The sequence below is a fragment of the Rutidosis leptorrhynchoides genome, chromosome 11 (assembly GCF_046630445.1).
Source record: "Rutidosis leptorrhynchoides isolate AG116_Rl617_1_P2 chromosome 11, CSIRO_AGI_Rlap_v1, whole genome shotgun sequence".
NCBI lineage: Eukaryota > Viridiplantae > Streptophyta > Magnoliopsida > Asterales > Asteraceae > Rutidosis > Rutidosis leptorrhynchoides.
Genome location: NC_092343.1, coordinates 71,554,635 through 71,575,525, shown reverse-complemented (window position 1 = coordinate 71,575,525; position 20,891 = coordinate 71,554,635). Strand labels below are relative to the sequence as shown.

The window sequence follows — 20,891 nt, the reverse complement described above, 5'->3', positions numbered from 1 at the left end:
TCTGGTTGAGTAATTGCGTGACCTTGGCCAGTGCGTTTAGCTCTCATTCAGTCTTCCATACTTAGAGGTTCCAGATTTTTCATGATTGAATTTGTTGAGTCTGAATCACTAGAGGATTCTGATTTAATGGGTTGTTCCTCGACAATATATGTTTGAATGATTGGCGGTTCCGGAGGAAAGATTAATGGTTCAGGATCTCTGAATTGTCCCTGAATATCCTCCGGATTCTCAATTGTGAGGTCGGGTTCAAAAAATGGATTATCTGAAATTTGAATTGGAATACATGGTCGACTAGATGAAGATATGTATTAAACATATTAACATATTTTATACGAATATTCATATACAACAAATTTGGTAATTTTTTTTAATACTAACTAAATATATTAATATAACTATCTAAACACTAATCATTTTAAATATGCATATACAAGATTAAATATATATAATAAATAACATAAGTTATAATATATAAATTTGTTCAATTTCGAATATATATATATTAATATATATATGAATGATATAGGTTCGTGAATCGAAGGCCAACCCTGCATTGTTCAATGTCGTCATATGTATTTTTACTACAAAATTACAGTATTGTGAGTTTCATTTGCTCCCTTTTTAAATGCTTTTGCAATATATATTTTTGGGACTGAGAATATATGCGCTATTTTTATAACTGTTTTACGAAATAGACACAAGTAATTGAAACTACATTATATGGTTGAATGGATCGAAGCCGAATATGCCCCTTTTTAGCTTGGTAGCCTAAGAATTTGGGAACAAACTCCCAAATTGACGCGAATCCTAAAGATAGATCTATCGGGCCCAACAAGCCCCATTCTGGAATTTGGAATGCTTTAGTACTTCGAAATTATCATGTCCGATGGGTGTCCCGGAATGATGGGGATATTCTATATGCATCTTATTAATGTCGGTTACCAGGTGTTCAATCCATATGAATGATTTTTTATGCAGATTGCATGTTATTGAAAAATGGAAATATGAAATCTTGTGGTCTATTAAAATTATGGAAATGGTTGATTATGATAAACTAATGAACTCACCAACCTTTTGGTTGACACTTTAAAGCATGTTTATTCTCAGGTATGAAAGAAATCTTCCGCTGTGCATTTGCTCATTTTAGAGATAATACTTGCAGTCATCCATGACATATTTCAAAAGACGTTGCATTCGAGTCGTTGAGTTCATCAAGATTATTATTAAGTCAATTTTAGTTGGATATATTATGAAATTGTATTCATGCCGTCAATTTTCGATGTAAAGAAAGTTTGTCTTTTAAAAACGAATGCAGTGTTTGTAAAATGTAGCATATAGAGGTCAAATACCTCGCGATGTAATCATACGTTATTGTATTCGTCCTTATGGATTAGTGATGTTAAAGCGAAGGGGTACAAAATAGTTATATTTTTACTACAAAATACTATTAAATACGATACAATTTTACACAAATTATTTATTTATTTATAGAGTGGATATACCTAAACCTTGCTACAACACTTATAGGCAGTGTACCTAATCGTACAGTAGTGTAGTTTTTAGTAAGTCCGGTTCGTTCCACAAGGATCTTAGCCAAGTTTAACGCTATATTTTTAAAAACTATATTTGTAAAAATATAAATATATATATAAGTAGTATTATTATTATAAAAAGGGGATTTTTACCGTTTAATGACCGGTTTGTCGATTTTAAAACTTAAGTCACAGTTAAAACCTAATGTAAAATATTAAAAATAAATATAACTTAATTTTAAACGTAAAGTAAATAACGATAATGAAATTGCGATAAATAAAAATGCGATAAATAAAATGACGATAAATAAAATTGCGATAATTAAAAAGTACGATAATTAAAAGTGCATTTAAATAAAATGACAGTAAATAAAAGTGCGATAATTAAAAGTGCAATTAAATATGAAATAAAGGAATTATGCTTATTTAAACTTTCGTAATCATGATGTTTGACGTGTTGATTTTAGTTTATTACCATGGGTTAATTGTCTTTTGTCCTGGATTATTCAATATGTCCGTCTGTTTTTTGTCCATAACAGTCCATCAGTCATAAATATAAAGTGCGAGTGTCCTCGTCAAATTATCCTTATATCCGAAGTCAAATATTCCAACTAATTGGGGACTTAAACTATAATTACACCAAGTATCCTTGTATATAATTCACCCCTGTTTTAATAAGTCCATTAACTATTAATCCATTCCCGTGTCCGGTTAAATGAACGATTATTAGTACTTATAAATATCCCGCCCATCGTGTCCGATCGAGTGTATATGGTTATTTATAGGTACGTCCAATTGTAAATCTTTATATTAAATTAACAAACTATCATTTAATTAAACAAATATAAAGCCCATTAATAGCCCATAGTCTAATTTCCACAAGTGTCGTTCTTTTGTCCAAACCCCCAATTATGGTACAAAGCCCAATTACTCAATTTTAATATTTAGCCCAACATCACGATTACTTCGACTTAAATAAGCATAATAATAACTTAGCTACGAGACATTAATTTAAAAAGGTTGAACATAACTTACAATGATTAAAAATAGTGTAGCGTTACACGGACAGAATTTCGACTTACACCCTTACAACATTCGCTAACATACCCTTATTATTATTAAAATTAAAATTAAAATTAAAATTATAATATATATATATATATACACGTTGAGAGAATGAAGAAAGAAAAAGATGTAAACATTCGACCGAAAATGCTGAAATTTATAGATGTGGCCAGCATATTGGGGCCATGCGATCGCATGGAATTTTCACTACCAGGCCATGCGATCGCATGGCCTGCTTTTCCAGCTCACATTTTGTTGTTTGCTTCTTGCCGAAGGTTTTATAAATATATATAATATATATATGATTTTTAAGAATTATTTATATATTATATTATATTTATGTGCATAGTTAACTTGTAATTTTAGCTCCGTTGCGTCGAGCGTTGAGAGTTGACTCTGGTCCCGGTTCCGGATTTTCGAACGTCCTTTCGTACTATTTAATATCTTGTACTTTGCGTTTTGCGTCTTGTACTTTTGTAATTTTGAGACGTTTCTCATCAATAATTTGAACCACTTTGATTGTACTTTGTACTTTTGAGCTTTTTGGTCGTTTGCGTCTTCAATTCATCGAATCTGTCTTTTGTCTTCACCTTTTATTATTTAAACGAATATCACTTGTAAATAGAATAATTGCAACTAAAAGCTTGTCTTTCTTGAGGGATAATGTTATGAAATATATGTTCGTTTTTAGCATTATCAATTAGGACGGGTCACTTCACTGATTACATCAACTTTCATGCCTTTTTTATCATCATAGCCTTTAACTTCTATAATTCGATCCAAGGTTTGAACCAATTCATAATAATCTTCAGGATTAGAGATCCTTCAAAATCAAGTGGATCTATCTTGATTTCTTTCAAATCATCAGCTCGTTTCTTATGCCTTCTTCTTCGTGAAGAATCATGAGATCCATCAGTAGATCCATGGCTACCATCTTCAGATTCAGTACTAGAAGACACAATGGTTGTATCTCCATTTTCAGATCTACCTCTATTTCTTCTTAGCACACCATCTTCTAACAAATTAACCATTCTTTCCATGTGATGTTGCAGAGCTTCAATAGCTCTATCTCTTCAAAGATTATGAGCTTCTTCAAGAGTCATATTTCTAGGAATCTCAGCCATTCGAATATCATATTTGGAATTAAGCTTTTCAGCTCAAAAACAGATTATGAATTGAAACAACGATAAAAATGATAAGAAAGCTTTAGATTAGCAACCTAAGCTCCGATACCACTTTGATGTGTAATTATGACTTTAAAAAACGCAATTTAGAACAATCTTTCAACACCCAACAGATCTCAACAGAAAACTCCCAATTTGTAACAGTAACACCCGAAAAACATAGTATAAAACTCTGAAAATAAGAACACAAAGGATAAAGAATCTAAACCAAAATTGATAAAAATACCACCACAATTAGAGATTTAGAAACACGTCAAACCTTCAATTACAGCTGATAAAGATTCCACCATAATTATAATATCATATATGAAGATTTGGATTTCACCGCAATGTTTGATAAAATAACACCACAAACACTGATAAAGAAATCACTCTTAGCCACCAGAATCAAAGATTCGTAAAGACACAGAGATTTTGTAAATAGATAAGCTCTATCAAACTTTCATTCATTCATCAACTAAGTTTTACAATTACAAGAGCTCTCTATTTATAGGAGAAGCATAACAGCTACTTTCTAGATAAGACAAAAACATAAAAAGAAAATGAGACAAAAAGGACAAACAATTACAAATTATCCAATAAGAATAAAGGACACAATCTGTAAGAATAAAGGACACAATCTGCAAAAAACCTGCCATTTGGTAGTGCTCCTTCCATGATAAAAAGCAGCCAATGATAGATGAGAATCTTCCTTGGACAGCTAACATTCTAGAACAGCCCCACACACATGTTAAGTACATGTTTTGACTGGTTTATTGAAAGCATAAGTTAAACTTTGAGTAGTATCGGCATGGTGGCCCTTAAGAAAGGAAACAACGTCGCATGCTGGTTGAACTAAGTGTCGTGTGCTGGTTGAACTAAAATTCTTCAGCTGGGTGAACCAGCTTTTATCGGCTAAGTAAATCTCCGCTGGTTCGTCTGCTGGTTATGCGACTGAGTGAATTAAAGCTATACTGGCTGAACTAAAGCTCATTTGCTGGTCCGGCTACTGGTTCTTCTTCGTTGCTGGCTTGCCTTCAACTATCAAAAACTTTATTCATGAAAACTTAACTACTTCAGTTTAAGGACTGAAGTAGGGTAACCCATGAGCCTCTTGAACCAACTCCAAAAACACTTAGGTGATAAGAAAGAGATGGCAGCACGACCATTATTTGACCAGATTCGGGTGTAACAGATTTTGAGCTCGTGCTGGTTGTGTTACTGGTTACATTGCCCAGTTCACCCACATAAAAAATAATGTCACATGATGACGTCATCAATATGTTACATATTTAAGTTTGAAAATATATACGAAGTATAAGGTAAGAATTTCCACCATAGAACTTTGCATAAGAGAGAACACAGAACTTAGCTCAGTCTGTCACAAACCGAGGTCAGTCTACCCGAAGATTGAGACTGAGCCCAGTCTCTGTATTTATTTTATTTTTTTCTTAATTTAAAACATACTTTTTTCTACTTGCTTAGTGTGAAAAAAATATGTTTAAAACTGACTAACACACACATTGACTAACACACACATTGAGGGAAAAATATTCAATTTTTCTTTTCATCGACTGAAGTCATTTATATATTATTAGCGGAACTACAATTTTGCCCTTACTAGATTTGCTACATATTTTTAGATAGATTCAAATGTGTTCATAATCTTCAATTTACATTTCCTAACTTAACTTTTCATTATAATTTCATACATATTCTACTATTTCTTAAACTATCTTATTTCCTATGGAATAAACTTTTATAAAGTGTTAAGTTGGGAATGATAGAGTTCATATCTTCCACTTTCAATACACGGACGATACAAGCATACTTGGAGAATACACGAAACAAAATATTAGTAATTTTTTTGAAAGTTCTAAAATGATTCAAAGACATCTAGGAGCTCAAACTGAACCTCTCGAAAAGCCATGTATATGGAATTGGAATAAAAAATGGTGATATCCAAGCTTTGGCGGATCACATTAGGTGCAATCGGGGTACACTTCCTTTTATGAGTACCATAAACGATAAAGCGTTTGAGTTGATAGCTTAATATTCCATTGTTAAGCGTGGTCATACATTTAAGTCTAATCGACGTTTCTTCATATCTTGCTGCCAGACGCAAACATACTTTTAGCTACAATTGACTTTCTTATATTATGTTGCTACCCACGAACATACTCTTAAGTATAAATAACATATGTTTATCAACATATCAAATCAAAATCAATATAATTGAATATGAAGAATAACTTGCTTGATATCCAAAGTTAAATATTGGCAATTAGCGTTCGTTTAAGACTTTATTGGCTACAATTTCATGTGGTGTATGTGTAAAATCTAGTTTGACCAAAATGAATTAAGATGATAATATTAAAATCAGTTCATGACTTTTGATCATTCTGCTATAGATCCAAGTTATGTTTGGACCCTAATTTATTCTTAGTTTATGAAAATACACATTTTAAAAATTTAAAACATAATACACTTTCGTAATTTGTTTTATCAAAATACACCACATGTTCGCAAAGACTCACTCAAATTTATGTTATCTTACTGCGAGTCTCTCACACATGTTTCTCAATGTGTGCCCGATAATTCTTAGTAATTGAACATTATGTTCGCACACATATTGTGAGAACTCTAGTTAACTCGAACGCACGATTTAAGCAATAACTGATTTTTTTAGAGTATTTCTGTGCACTGAGTTCACACAAAATCACACAAATTTTGTGAGAACTCGTGCGAACTCGTACAAACTCGATGCACGAGTTTTTGATTTGGTTGAATAAAGCATGGGGAACGTTATTGGTTATAAATATTTTATATTTTATTTTCTTACTATTTTTATATCATAATTTACTTATTACCATATTAACTATTAGACAAAAATGATGTATAGTATCAGGGCTATTTTCGTCATTTCGTCTTTTTTTTTGTGACTAACTTTCACTTTGCCAAAAAAAACCCACACTTTGTTCAAACATTAAAATCGGTCCCCAAACAGGGGGTAAAGTGCCAAATCAACATTTTCATAAAAAATCTTAAATAAACTCCACCCAAATATTCAACGGGTCATATCCTCTCGCTCGCAACGAGTTAAATTTTTCCGGCATCATCGTTAAACTCGAAATAATTTTAGGAACACAATGTCACTAACTATACGCAAAACAGATTCTTTTTAAAAGCCCTAAATATTTGGGATACTTTTCATACACGTTGATTTTGCGTTAAATTTTTAAAAGTCGACAATTCCATATCGAAACGTGGAGATGCACATATATTGTTAATTTAAAATAACATTTAAATATTTCACGGGTTATACCATTTTGTTTGACCCGAGTTGCGCTAACGACATCATCGTTAGCCACGAAATAATTTTACAAACTAAACGCAATAAAATACATTGAAAATCGAACACCCGACGCGAAGTGAGGGTTCAACAACCAGTTTGGTCCATTTAAACGTTGAACCAAATTTTATAAGATTTTTGGTAGTACATAATTCCTCTTTTCTTGTACGTTGAAATTACCAATACAAAACTTATCCTTCAAGAAACACATATCTACAAATTCCCCCCAAAACCAAACATCTTTAACAATTCACACCCCTGATTCACACATTCCACACATCACCTTCACACACTGTCTCCATCATCATAATTAATCAAAAATTAATTCAACAAACGTCATCGTTTTATACTTTTATTCATTATTCTTCAGGTGATCCTCAAATTCTCAGATCTAATTGTAAACTTTTTTGTTTAATTTTAAATTAAACTTAATCTTTTTTGCATTTGTAGCTGCTAAATGTCAGGTGGTTCAGTTGCCGGAGCTCCATATCTCGGTCGCCGGAGCACCGTTCGTGTTGTTGTCGTCGGCGATCGAGGCACCGGAAAATCAAGCCTAATCGCCGCAGCTGCGTCGGAAAATTTTCCGGAAAGTGTTGCTCCAGTTCTTCCTCCGACTCGTCTTCCGGCGGATTATTATCCGGACGGAGTTCCTGTCACTATCATCGATACGGCATCTAGGTTTAAATTTGAATTTTATACTCATATTTTTATCAGTTGACTAAATTATGTTTGTATTACAATTTGTATGTATATGTATATGTTAATATAGTTTGCACTATGTTTAAATTGAGTTTCATTATTTATTTATTTGATTTATATATATTTTGTGCCTGTTTCCTGTATGCGATTTTGTATGTATATATTGCTGTAGTATGCCTCTGTATCTAGGCTTAACTTGAGTATCATCATTGATTAACGGATTATGTGTTTGTATGTGTATATATTGCAGTATCTAGGTTAGACTGAGTATCAGTTTTGATGTATTTAGCTGATCATATTATGTGTTTGTTTTTGCATATTAGGTTTTGTATGTGTATGTTAATGTGGTTTGATACTGTATCTATGCTTAAACGGAGTATCATTGTTGACTAATCGATCGAATTATGCGTTTGTTTTGTTAATTAGGTTTTGCGTGTGTGTGCATGTGTGTGTATCAATATATTAATGTAGTTTGGCACTGCATTTAAGGATAGAATTGGTAGTATATGACACTGTATCAATTGCTTTTGAACTGAGCATTACTGGTTTGATAATTCGATTGATTGATTAAATTTATGCGTTTGTTTTGTTCATTTGTTTTTGTATATGGTTGTGTTATATTTAGTTTGGAAGGTAAAGCTAAGTTAGAAGAAGAATTAAAGCGAGCTGATGCGGTTGTGTTAACTTACGATTGTGATAAACCTGATACACTCAATCGTTTGCAGACCTTTTGGATTCCCGAACTTCACCGTCTTAAGGTTTTTAATCTATCCATATTTTAAGATAAATAACATCTTAAGAATTATTGTGTACCATATATGTTTTGAAAAGCAGATTTTGAGACTTTCTTTAATATTTTATTGGTTTGGATAAATATGTATATAGGTGAAGGTGCCTGTGATTGTAGTTGGTTGTAAGTTAGATTTGCGCGATGAACACTACCCTGTGAGTTTAGAGCATGCTATGTCTCCAATAATGCAACAATATAGGGAGATCGAAACATGTCTAGAGTGTTCTGCAGCTAACCTTGTTCAGGTATGTTATTATGTCTAAGAAGTTTGCAATTAATTAAGGACTTTTCTCGTTATGATCCTTATTATAAAGAGAAAATTAAATGAGTTAAGGTTTTGTTATCTATGTTATCAGCACCCATTACTCAACCTTGTAATTTTACTACATAAATGTTCTACTTTTTTGTGTGGTATTAATTACTTTTATTTTATATTGTTTTGTAGGTTGCAGAGGTGTTTTACTATGCACAAAAAGCAGTGCTTCATCCAACAGCCCCTTTATTTGATCAAGAGTTTCAAACTTTAAAACCCCGATGCATAAGAGCTTTAAAAAGGATATTTATTCTTTGCGATCATGATATGGACAGTGCCTTAAATGATAGAGAATTGAATGAATTTCAGGTAATATCTCTTATCTTTTCAAACTATAATTACATAATTAAAAAGTTTTATACTTTCTTCTTATGCATTGGTCCCTGACCCGTTTATAATTTCTGTTTCTTATAACAGGTTAAGTGTTTTAATGCCCCGCTACAGCCTGCTGAAATAGTGGGTGTTAAAAGAGTAGTGCAGGAGAAGGTTCCAGAAGGGGTCAATGAACGCGGGCTTACGCTGACTGGATTTTTATTTCTAAATGCGCTATTTATCGAGAAAGGCCGTTTAGAGACGACATGGAGTGTCTTACGTAAATTTGGTTACAATGATGATATTGAACTCCAAATGGAGAATCTTCCTGTTCCATCTAAAAAGGCTCCTGATCAGGTAATATTTAACTTCAAGTATTTCATATATAGTATAAGAACGATTACACATAGTAACTTTTGATTGTATAGTTTAGTAAACTTTGATGTTGGACCTTATCTAATTGGGTTGCAATGGATTTTACATTAGGAAGAATTCCCATTTCTTGATTTTCTTCCTGTTTTAACTCTTGTAGATATGTTTTTTTGTTGAGAAAAATCAAGAAAACCACCTTTAGATCTGAGTGAATACTTAATGTATAGCTTTCATAATAGCAGAACTAGAATAACTTTATTAGAGCAAGAAGTAAATTTCTGAAGAGTCTGGTTTAACAGATACACACACACACACACACATAAATTGACTTGTTGTGATGTTATGATTCGTGTTCGTTAGCTCTTTATAATCTTTTCTTTGTTATTACCATACTAGGATAGTTGGATTTGTAGTTGTTACTTTGAATACATACATAATGCACTAAGCATGATCGGTTAGGCATCGAAGACATGCGTGCATTCTTATTCATCATTTTGAATATGTAGTTAGTTTTCCAAATATTCTATTTTATAATAAGATTTAATACTAGCAATAATAATCTTTTAATGGTTGTGTTAATGTAGAGTGTTGAATTGACTAGTGAAGCTGTGGACTTCCTTATGGGAATATTCAATTTGTTTGATTCTAACAATGTAAGTATTTCTCACTCCATGTTCCAAATTAAGTTCTTATTCACTCAATTTTGACTACATCATGTAAACTTTTAATAATATAACTTTTGATAATGTTGTGTTATTATTAGCCTCAAAGGTTACATACTGAAATATTAGCTGAGATACGTTCATATATCTTATTTTTTAGGATGGCGCTCTACAAGAATCTGAGCTTGATGAGCTATTTTCAACTGCACCAGAAAGGTTAGTTTATTTTCCAACTTTTCCTTCATTGATTTGATTTTTCATGTTTGTCTGTGTTAAATGTGGTAACCCATGAGTACTGTTGATTTATGTAAAACATGCTTGATGAGTTCTGTTAGCGTATTTAAAATGTTACGTGTTCTTTATTCGTACGCTACTTTTTTTATATTCTCATGCAAGCCCTTTAAATTCTGCCAATCAATCCATCATGGTAAATCTTATTAGCACGTAACTGGCCTGTACAAAAACCTTCATAATATAGAAATTATCATATAAGTAGAAAATTTGTATACATGTCCTGAAATGATCGTTTTGGACTTTAGGTTTGTCCTATACGAAACAAACATATCAGTATTCAATTTAATTCCATCTTTATGCTGGTTAATGAGTGTTCATTTATTATTGTACATTTGTACTTGAGATTGCGCATTTTATTTCTCCAAGGGTTGTTTTCTTATAAATCTTTCTCCAATAAACCTAATTACCTAAAGATTGGACCTATATAAGCAATCCAGAATCCAGACTATCCATACATTGGAATAAAAATTGCTATACAACTTGAAAACATTCTAGTCAAAAAATACCTTTTTGTAGCAAGTTGAGGGTGCAACTTAACTAATGTAAAGTTATCCTTGCATCAAAGAATAGAACACGAAAATATACACTCTATTATGCTAACAATTGTGCTAAAGTTGTAAGTTATTCAATAATATTTATAGTACATATTCAATTTTTCATTAGGGTCATGTACTAAAGATGATTCATTAGTCTGTGTGTGTGTATTAGCTCAGTGGAACTTAACATTTTTTGATATATTTATGAGATCATAGATTTTGAATGTGATGTTTTTTACTTTCTAGCTCTTATGTTTGCCCGATGCTTTTATAGTAGTAATTTCTGATATTTATATATTATATATATGTATATATGTAATTTTCGCAATAAAAAGTAATTTCTTATGCATGTATAATCTATATTCTCACTTCAGTCCCTGGGATGAAGCTCCTTACAAGAATAGTGTGGAGAAAACCGAATTTGGGGATTTACGACTTTCTGCATTCCTCTCTCAGGTATGACGTCATCTTATTTCTTACCAGAACATTAATTTGGGTATTCTTTTAATTGTTTATTCTTTTAATTTTTTATTTTAAGTTTTAATTTTTTCGTCTTCTCTGTCATATATATGTTTGCAATCTTATGGCTGGTCTGCTGTCGGGTTTAAGTTATCTACATAAGCACACTAAAATTTGGGCAAAAAGGTGCCCAAGATAGTAATATTGAAATATATGAATATTTATTTGCTTAAATATATACGCTTATATCTATCTTTAAATGGTTTACCTAGTACAAGTCACTGCAAAATCCTCTTATTTATGCATATGTACGTAATTTTATCCAATGAGAGTGTAATTCTTATATTTTTTACAACGAGAAGTCCAATTTCTATATTTGTATGAGATTTATCAGTCACTAAATTGTGATGATTTAAATCTGAAATATACATCTATTATGAATCTATGAGAAGTTACACATCTCTCCAGGTAGAGATGTGTATGTACTAATTCTACCTACTTTTGTATGCTTTATTATTCAGATTTAAGAACTTTTGTATAGTTGTGTTTTTTGTACGATCAATGTTGCTGACATCATTTTTATTGCTACAGTGGGCATTGATGACGCTACTCGATCCAGCTAAAAGTTTGGCCTACCTGATATACTTGGGATATCCTAATGATCCCGCTACAGCACTTCGTGTTACTAGGAAAAGAACTTTGGATGTTAAAAAACAACAATCAGATAGACATGTTTTCCAGTGCTTTGTGTTTGGACCCAAAAATTCTGGCAAATCTGCCCTATTAAGTTCCTTTATTGGAAGGTACTCCTTAAAATAACTTTTGCTGATTAAAAAAGTTTAATTAAACACTGTGTGTTAACTTTGTTATCTTCATAAACATCTTAATGGGGCTAAAATTTTTACTTGCAGGCCTTTTCAGAGCTCGTATGGTTTAACAAGCAATCAAAGCTATGCAGTTAATGCCGTTGATCAGCTTAGGGTGAGTGATTACTGTCAAAAATTAAGTTTTTTATTTATTTTTATTTTTATTTTTATTTTTTTTTGTTTAGTTTACAACTATCTTAGTCAGGATGTTCATATATTACTGGTTTCAGTTTTGATATATTTTAGATGTGGAATTGGACATGTTGGATTATGGGTCGAACTGTGTTTGGGTTAAATTGGTAGTTTACTGTAGGTAGGCGGTTGACCTGAAACATATATCTTCAAAACTTGTACTATTGTATCAATAAATACTTGATGTATCAAGTATGATTACCAAATTCTTTATATTTGAGTAAACCTTTAGGTTTTTGAATAGATGATTCAGTAGGTTGACTTTTGACTTGTTTAACATGTTTTATTTTAAGCTAAAAGATAATTTTGTTTGGCCGATTAGGGTAAGGTGATTCAGTAGGTCAACTTTTGACATGTTTAACATGCTTTGACTAAGCTTTTAACTGTAGTGCAAAGTGATTGAGGCTTTTAAGATGAGAAAGAGTATACTAAAATTTATTATTAATGTATAATAAATAAATAAATATACTAGACACTTCGCTTAGGTTGTTTAATTTGGTCATATGTGTGAACTTTTAGGGAACAAAAAAGACGCTTATATTGCATGAAGTACAAGAAGATGATGTCAAACAGTTTCTTTCAAGCAAGGAGTCGTTGGCTGCATGTGATGTCGCAGTTTTTGTATACGACAGGTGAGCTTCATGCTACTACATGTTTACAAGACATGGTGTCTGTTTAATCGTATCTGTTTAAAATGGGTGATGAAAATAAATAAAGAAAATATTTCTACATCTTTCAGATTGATTATATCAAATCTATTGCATTTAGATATTATATCCCTAAGCTATATAGTCTAATTAATTTATGCAATATAAGCAGTCTAACATAACAAAGCCAGGTGTCACCTTTCTTTTAACTTATTTGTTTGATTTGACCCATTTGAGATGAAACCCTACCAAAATAACCCATTAATAACTAAACGCGACAACATTACCACCTCTAGTATTCAGTAACATAACAACACTTGGTTTTTCTTTTTATTATTATTATTATTTTTTTTTTATTTTACAGTTCGGATGAATATTCATTAAAAAGAGCATCAGAACTGCTTATGGATGTAGCAAGGCGAGGTGAAGACACTGGTTATGGTGTGCCTTGTCTATTCATTGCAGCTAAGGATGATTTGGATTCTTACCCAATGTCATCTCGGGATTCAGAGGCGGTAATAAACTTTGTTGTTAATCGCTATAATCTTCTTAATCCTTACTCGTATTTATTGTAGTTCTTACTATGAAACAGTGTTGTAGAACTCAGAGTTACTTGGCGAGTACTCAGTCAAACTCGGTCAAAAATTGGCCAAAACTTGGGATTACTCTGAAAATCAGTCAAAATTGGTCAAGACTCGGTCCAAGTCAAACTTAGTCAAGACTCGGTCCAAGTCAAACTTAGTCAAATCGGTAGTCAAACTTGGTCATAATCGGTTAAAGTCAAACTTGGTCAACATCGAGTACTCTCTAAAAAGTCCGACTGAGTACTTCCCGAGTAGCGATTTTTGCAACCTTGTTATGAAATCTATACTCATTTTGTGTGTTCGTTTGCTATAGATTTGTCAGGAAATGAAAATTGATGCTCCGATTCGTCTCAGTGTAAAGAAAAGTAACATGAATAACATCTTTTGGAGGATTGTAAACTCGGCTGAGCGTTGTTATTTAAGTGTCCCCGAAACTGAATACGGAAGAAACAAGAAGCAATACCGTCACCTTGTTAATCGCTCCCTCATGTTTGCTTCTGGTAATCCTTGACAATTAATTATTTTTAAACACAATAACAGTTGATGTATCCAAATGGGCGGGTCAGTCAGCAGGTAGGTTGGTGACGTGTCAAAATTGGTTTTTTTTTTCTCTTGGTAGGGTGAAAATTGGTCAAATGGGCGGGTCAGTGGGTTTGGAAAATTGTAAGTGCACTAAATTAATATTAATTTAATTATGATTTAAGAGGTTTGTGCTTTATATAAATACAATATGGATGACTATCAAATATCAACCCAATAAACCCATTTGCCTTTGTTTTTAAAGAACTTACTTTTTTCCAATGGCCATTTGATCCACCTAATGTAAAAAAAAAGGATCATCTTGATGTCGACCCGTTTGGCCATTTTTCATATTGGTTACTCGCATAGTCCAAACACAATGTCCTGCAATATAAGCCCAAGAGTCCATCCTTTTCTAAAACCAATTGGTATTAGAGGGACTTCCCCTTAGACTTATATACATACATTTATTTTTGTCTCCCTCCTATGTGGGATAGGTTTGCACCCCAACAATCCTCCCCTCAAACCGAAGACCACATCACCGAGCCTCCCCTTCAACGATACTCCCGCCATCTTATATCACCGGTCTCTTCTTTCACTACCGGGACACGCCTCTTATACCGCCGATCTCTTTCTTTCACTTTTTCTTTCACCATCGGGACACGCCGCACTTCCACGCCTTGGGAAGGAAGACTTTCGATATAAGGCACCATGGCTCCATTATCGTTGGCAAACTGAGGGGTGTGCCATGTCGCACCATGCGCTTAGGGGTGCGCCACCACATCGGGCTATAGCCTAGCTCTGATGCCATTTGTAAGATCGCATAGCCCAAACACAATGTACTGCAATATAAGCCCAAGAGTCCATCTTTTTCTAAAACCAATTGGTATTAGAGGGACTTCCCCTTAGACTTATATACATACATTTGTTTTTGTCTCCCTCCTATATGGGATAGGTTTGCACCCCAACAGTTACATCCGTAACTTTTGATTGTTAATTGTTTGTGTATTGATAAATTTTTTGATTAAAAAATTTGCAGTGGGAGCTGCTGCAGCGGTAATTGCATTGGTAGCGTACCGAGCGTATGCTTCAAGGAAGAGCCACTCGACCAGCTAGGATTAAAGCATTAGCATCTTCCCTCTTATGGCTGCGCTATAGAAATCAAAATAAGGGGTTGGTTTCTATATATTTACTTCCCCTGTTCAACATTTGTAAAAAGAATAGTTTGAAATTTAAAATATCAAATTTATCATCATCATCATCATCATCATCATCCTTGCAATATTTACATTACCGTTTTTTGTTGTCATTATTAAGACCTACATTATGTTAATATCCAAATTTTTGCCTATTTATTTGACATGCAGTAATGGTTTTTTTATAATTTTGTGAATTTTTTCCAACCTGAGTACTAGACTAGTTTGAGTCTTGGAGATATATAAACTAATTAAACTACTATATATAGAAAGAATGTCACGTATTCAATTTCAACAGTTTGATGATTATTTTAAATCATAATCTCCCCATTGATTTGGTTGATGATGTTATATTTGTCTTTCCCTTATTTTTAAACCATTAATGATTGATTTCGACTTCAACTATTGATTAAAATTTCAACCAAAACATGACTTGTCTCATAATTAATAAGTATTTGTCTCCTTTCTAATTAGTTATTTGTCTTTGTTCTAATTAATTATTATTAAATATTAATTACTTATTAGATATTGATAAATTAGTTACTCCGTATTTGTTATTGGTATTAACATGTGATGTCGCGGTTTATAAGCTAATATGGCGTAGTATTAATTTAAAGTAATGTTTTTATAGAGATTTGAATTGAAATGTTGGTGGCCATTCAAAAGATGACACGTAGGCATTTCATGCAAGTGTGTGAACATGCTGTTAAAGTAAGCTTTTCAGCCATTATCAGGTTTTAAAATTTGCAGCAATTTGACAGGGAAAAAGGACGAAAGTGAAGATACTGGTGTACAGATTATCAGGGGCTTTTGATCTTGAATGATAGAGAAAGTCAATAGGAGTGGAAGTAGTGGATGTGATGGTGTATATGTATCTATCTCTCATTGGTTTATTTTATAATTTGTTGACCCCAAAATGATTTTTTTTTTCTCAATTATTTTGCTGTCCTCTATACTGTTTAAAGATTCCAGACTCAGTGAGTGATTTAGTCAGTGATAGATTGTGGGGTGTGGGGATATTTGTAATAATCCCTCTAGATTTTGAATTAGTTCGACCCGACTTCACCTATTTTTTTTAACGACAAGTACTCCATATATTTTATTTTTTTTTTAACGGCAGAAGGTATATATATTATATATTAACACAAAACGATACAATATTGTCATAGGTACATAATAAAAGCGAAAGAGAATCATAAAAACAACAAAACGGAAATTAGAAAACGAGATGGAAATACTCCACAAGTTGCAGGAAAACGCCTTAGTCCGTTCATTATCATTAAGACCGAGATTGGACTTGAGAAGAATTAACTAAACAAGCTGGAGCAGGGACGGAGCACAGTGTTGGCAATTCAACGACAAAGCACCCCGAGCCGCACCAAATTCTCTCGACCAAAACGACTACTCCAGGAGTGGGGCAAAAAACCTGCATGGAGAACAAATTAACCAATCCCTGTTCTTGTAGTAGATATCGCTGGTACTCGTGATCTTACGGACGCTGAAATCACCTCTTGGCTAGACTCGAAAAAAAAGTGGTTCCAAAAAGATAAGGAGAAAGCCGATATTTTGAAACAAAAAGCTAGGATCAAATGGGTAACGGATGGGGATGAAAATAGTAAGTTCTTTCATTCGTGCATTAAAAGAAGACAAAACAAAAACAACATAAGGGGTGTTAATTTGAATGGTTTATGGATCGAGAACCCGGATGAGATTAAATTGGCGGCCTTTACTTATTTCAAAAATCGTTTTACCGAAACCAACTCTCGTACCTTCAAAATTCGTGGCCCCTTAGATAACCGGCTTGGTGAGAACGAGGCGTCTGGCATTGAGACCCCGTTCACACTTTCCGAAATTCATGATGCTATACTAGATTGTGGGGGCGAAAAGGCCCCGGGTCCGGACGGGTTTAACATGAAATTTTTCTCAAAACATTGGGACGTTGTCAAAGATGGCCTTCTCGTGGTTTTTACTCGTTTTTGGGAGGTTGGCGAGATCTCTAAAGGATGCAACTCTTCTTTTGTCGCTCTAATTCCAAAAAACAATGATCCTCAAGGTTTTGGTGATTATCGCCCAATTAGTTTAATCGGGAGCCTTTATAAAATTATCTCTAAAGTTTTGACAAAAAGGTTACAAAAAGTTATTTCATTGGTTTCGGCATTTAGAGCATTGTATTTGGGATTACACTTTTCTTTCAGCACTGTTTTGACATTCTTTAGCTTGTCACGAAATATACAATCAACCCTAGGAGTACGAATGGTGACATTCCACGCATCTTTTATCAAATCAATACTTTTTCCATCCTCAAACCAATTATTAAATACTCTAGTCGGTTTCGGCCCAAAATCATTATTCGAATCTTTCAAAACAATAGGGCAATGGTCTGAGTAGTCTCTATCTAGAGTACAAGCGGATATACCTTCCCAAGATGCATAACATGTTTCTGAGACCAAGAACCTATCAAGTTTACTGTATTTCAAACCGTCATCGCTGATTCTAGTAAACTTTCTCCCGCCTAATGGAATTTCAATGAGGTTTGCCTTATTAATGAAATCGTTGAACATCTTAGCTCTACTTTCAATGAATTCACAATTTTGCCGTTCTGATCTACGCCTTACTTCGTTAAAATCACCACAAATAACCCAATCATCAATATCCACCTGCATAATATTTTCAAGACTTTCCCAAAAATTATGTTTCAAATGGTCATTATGCGGTCCATATACGTTTAGAATAACAGAAACTCCCGTTTTGCCCACCCAACGCCCACGTATACCCAAAAAGAAGTCTTTTTCAACTGCCCCAGAGACACAAAATCTAGAAGGATCCCAAATTAAAATTAACCCACCCGATTGTCCCACCGAAGGTTTAAAGATGTATTCAAAATCTTTATTACCCCATAGCAACTCAATCATAAAATCGGTGACACGTTTCCTTTTGGATTCTTGAGTAGCAAAAATGTCCGGATTATGAAAACGAATTAAACTTTTAACCCAATTAAATTTTTCTTTTTCTAATTTCCCAAGTACTCCATATATTAAAACCTCTCTAACAAGAAACTAGAAGATGAAAGCAAAACATTACAACAATTTTAACAATGAAGAGTTCCAATCAAAATTCATTTTACCTATGTACCCAACTAAAGTTGAAAAAGACGTGAGACATGGTTGAAATAAACGTTGACTGACGTTGATACACACACACACTTTAAAGACAAAAAAAAAAACTTCGTTGACAAGTTTGTATATATAACCACTATTATCGTTAATATAATACAAAAACTAACACTAAACTACGTCAATTTTGATTGAATTTGACTGATTTAACCGAAGCTTTGACTTTTGACTCAACTTTTGATCGTTGACCGACTTATTAGAAGATGGGACGAGGCAAGACAGACTAGTCACCAAAACGCCGTAATGGGCATTGTAACGGACGCAACAGACGTCTTTTACAACACTGTACCTAGCCCAATAAATGAAAAGTCACAAAAAGAATCAAACAATTCACATCTCGTTCATCGGTTATCAAGAAAATGTGATGTTCCGGATAATGCGACTTGGCTGATTTATTTGGTCAAATATATCAAAAACCTAGTCTTTCAAAGTTTGAATTTATTCGGTCAAAATCGTTTGAAGTTTGTTAAATTCAAGGTTGACCAAATGCCGAACCAAATGGTGGTGGCGTTTTTATACCGAACCAAATGCCGTTTGGGTTAAAGTCATACAAAGTCTTTATGGGCGGGACGGGGGGTTAAATTCTCACTGTTTTAATGTTATTGGCAGCAAGTATTCAACTTGGAATGGCATTAGAGCTTCGGGTTTCAGTATCGATCAGCTTTATATTCCATTCTCGGGGTCTTTTGTTCGCACTGTACATCAAGGAAACAACACTAGATTCTGGAAAGATATATGGTTCGGGGACAAACCATTTGCTGAGCAATTCGAACGCCTATTTCGCCTTGAGCAACAACCTGACTCTCTTGTCAAAGACCGGTTAATAAAAGTGGCTGACTCAGTTGATTGGCGTGCTGATTGGAATTGGTTTCGTGTACCGTCGGGTCGAACAGGGCAGGAGCTCGTGGACCTACTTGCTTTTATCTCAGACTTCAAGTATACTCACAACCCGTCTGATGAATGGAGCTTTAATCTAATCCCTTCTGGTAATTTCCTTACGTCGACTTTAGCTTCACTTATTAATGAAAAATTACTGCCTGCTAATTCAAATAATGAGAAGACCCTTCGTAATAATTTGATCCCCCAAAAACTGGGAATTTTTATTTGGCGTGCAAAATTGAATCGTCTCCCAGTTTTAACGGAACTAGATAAACGTGGGATAGATCTTGATAGCGTGCTATGTCCTATTTGCAAAGCTGTTCAGGAAACTGTTAATCATATTCTGTTCGAATGCTCGGTTGCAAAGGATGTATGGCTTCGTGTATCGCGCTGGTGGAATACTTCTCTTTCGTTAAATAGCAGCTTAGATGATTCTTTCCTAGGCCGTATAAATTCGGGCAATAACACTTCTCAATTCTCAAAACTTTGGCAAAGTATAGAATGGGTTACCGGGTACTCTCTTTGGAAAAATAGAAACAATTTGGTCTTCAAAAGAAAAAAAGACACCGGTCCAATGATTCTTCATGATATTCAAGTCAAAGCCTTCGAATGGGTATCAAACCGTTCACAGAAGCATCGTTTAATTTGGTCCCAATGGCTCTTAAACCCGAGTGTATTTGATGATCATGGTTAAGACACTTTTGTCCCTTGTTTAGTTAGTTTTTGTAAGGGTCCTTTGTAATCTTCTTTTTTCGATTGGCATTTTCTCATATGCCTCTCCTTCCTGTACTATTTTAGTTATTTAATATATATATTCTTGCCTTTCAAAAAAAAAAAAAAAATAAATTCAAGGTTGACCAACGACGGACTAGTCTTCAACTTCACCGAATAGTCTATGTACAAGGTGTTAATCGGCTGGTCCCCGACTAGCGACTTTTAAAGTGGGTACTAAAAGGTGTTTGGTTCTATCTAAATCCTACTCAGAATTGGGTTCAACTTGGACTGATGATCAGATGATATTCCCCAACTTATGTTGTATGCAAGATCTCAAAATCTCATCCTTTTCCATTTGTTCCTTTATTGTCCTTTTCCAACTTTTTTTCTTCTTCTTTATTTTGGTCATAAAACTTCGTATCGTGTGCAATCTTTAAACCGACCACGTAAGGAATAAGCTTGGACGGGGGCCTCTTAATGAAGGCTATTCTCACTCGACAACTCCTTAGCTCGTTGTCTTTTTTGGTTATTTTTTCCTCCTATTTTTAGTATTACTATTATTAAAGTTGAAG

The 20,891-nt window shown here is 33.6% G+C and overlaps 3 protein-coding genes across 5 annotated transcripts; 2 read left to right on the top strand and 1 right to left on the bottom strand.

Moving 5' to 3' along the window:
* The first annotated feature begins 7,375 nt into the window (after window positions 1-7,375).
* On the top strand, window positions 7,376-16,455 carry LOC139876397 (mitochondrial Rho GTPase 2-like). 3 transcript variants are annotated; one of them, XM_071863709.1, is made up of 15 exons: window positions 7,376-7,482; window positions 7,563-7,790; window positions 8,437-8,569; window positions 8,697-8,846; window positions 9,047-9,223; window positions 9,332-9,583; window positions 10,183-10,251; window positions 10,421-10,476; window positions 11,465-11,546; window positions 12,141-12,352; window positions 12,461-12,530; window positions 13,127-13,239; window positions 13,619-13,769; window positions 14,152-14,338; window positions 15,397-15,620. In XM_071863709.1, exons 2-15 carry the CDS (start codon window positions 7,570-7,572, stop codon window positions 15,471-15,473), a joined length of 1,950 nt encoding a protein of 649 aa, XP_071719810.1. In that variant the 5' UTR covers window positions 7,376-7,482; window positions 7,563-7,569; the 3' UTR covers window positions 15,474-15,620. The 3 variants fall into 3 exon arrangements, 2 of the variants coding, with proteins under 2 accessions (XP_071719810.1, XP_071719809.1); XR_011768074.1 differs by lacking the exon at window positions 7,376-7,482 and adding an exon at window positions 16,315-16,455 and having other exon boundaries at window positions 7,508-7,790; window positions 15,397-15,530; XM_071863708.1 differs by lacking the exon at window positions 7,376-7,482 and having other exon boundaries at window positions 7,508-7,790.
* Window positions 16,456-17,646: 1,191 nt separating this feature from the next.
* On the bottom strand, window positions 17,647-18,465 carry LOC139874675 (uncharacterized). The gene has a single exon (XM_071862082.1). The coding sequence runs from the start codon at window positions 18,463-18,465 to the stop codon at window positions 17,647-17,649; it is 819 nt and encodes a 272-aa protein (XP_071718183.1).
* A 504-nt stretch (window positions 18,466-18,969) lies between these two features.
* On the top strand, window positions 18,970-20,299 carry LOC139874674 (uncharacterized). Its single transcript, XM_071862081.1, has 2 exons — window positions 18,970-19,187; window positions 19,336-20,299. The coding sequence occupies exons 1-2, from the start codon at window positions 18,970-18,972 to the stop codon at window positions 20,297-20,299; spliced, it is 1,182 nt and encodes a 393-aa protein (XP_071718182.1).
* The last annotated feature ends 592 nt before the right edge of the window (window positions 20,300-20,891 follow it).

Bases quoted from the DNA above. Each gene is read 5' to 3' on its own strand.
- LOC139876397 (XM_071863709.1), top strand. From the start codon at position 7,570: ATGTCAGGTGGTTCAGTTGCCGGAGCTCCATATCTCGGTCGCCGGAGC. The intron at 9,224-9,331 runs GTAATATCTCTT...TTCTTATAACAG, and splicing joins GAGAATTGAATGAATTTCAG to GTTAAGTGTTTTAATGCCCC. The intron at 12,531-13,126 runs GTGAGTGATTAC...GTGAACTTTTAG, and splicing joins ATGCCGTTGATCAGCTTAGG to GGAACAAAAAAGACGCTTAT.
- LOC139874675 (XM_071862082.1), bottom strand. From the start codon at position 18,465: ATGATTGAGTTGCTATGGGGTAATAAAGATTTTGAATACATCTTTAAA.
- LOC139874674 (XM_071862081.1), top strand. From the start codon at position 18,970: ATGGGCATTGTAACGGACGCAACAGACGTCTTTTACAACACTGTACCT. The intron at 19,188-19,335 runs GTTTGTTAAATT...TGTTATTGGCAG, and splicing joins TTCGGTCAAAATCGTTTGAA to CAAGTATTCAACTTGGAATG.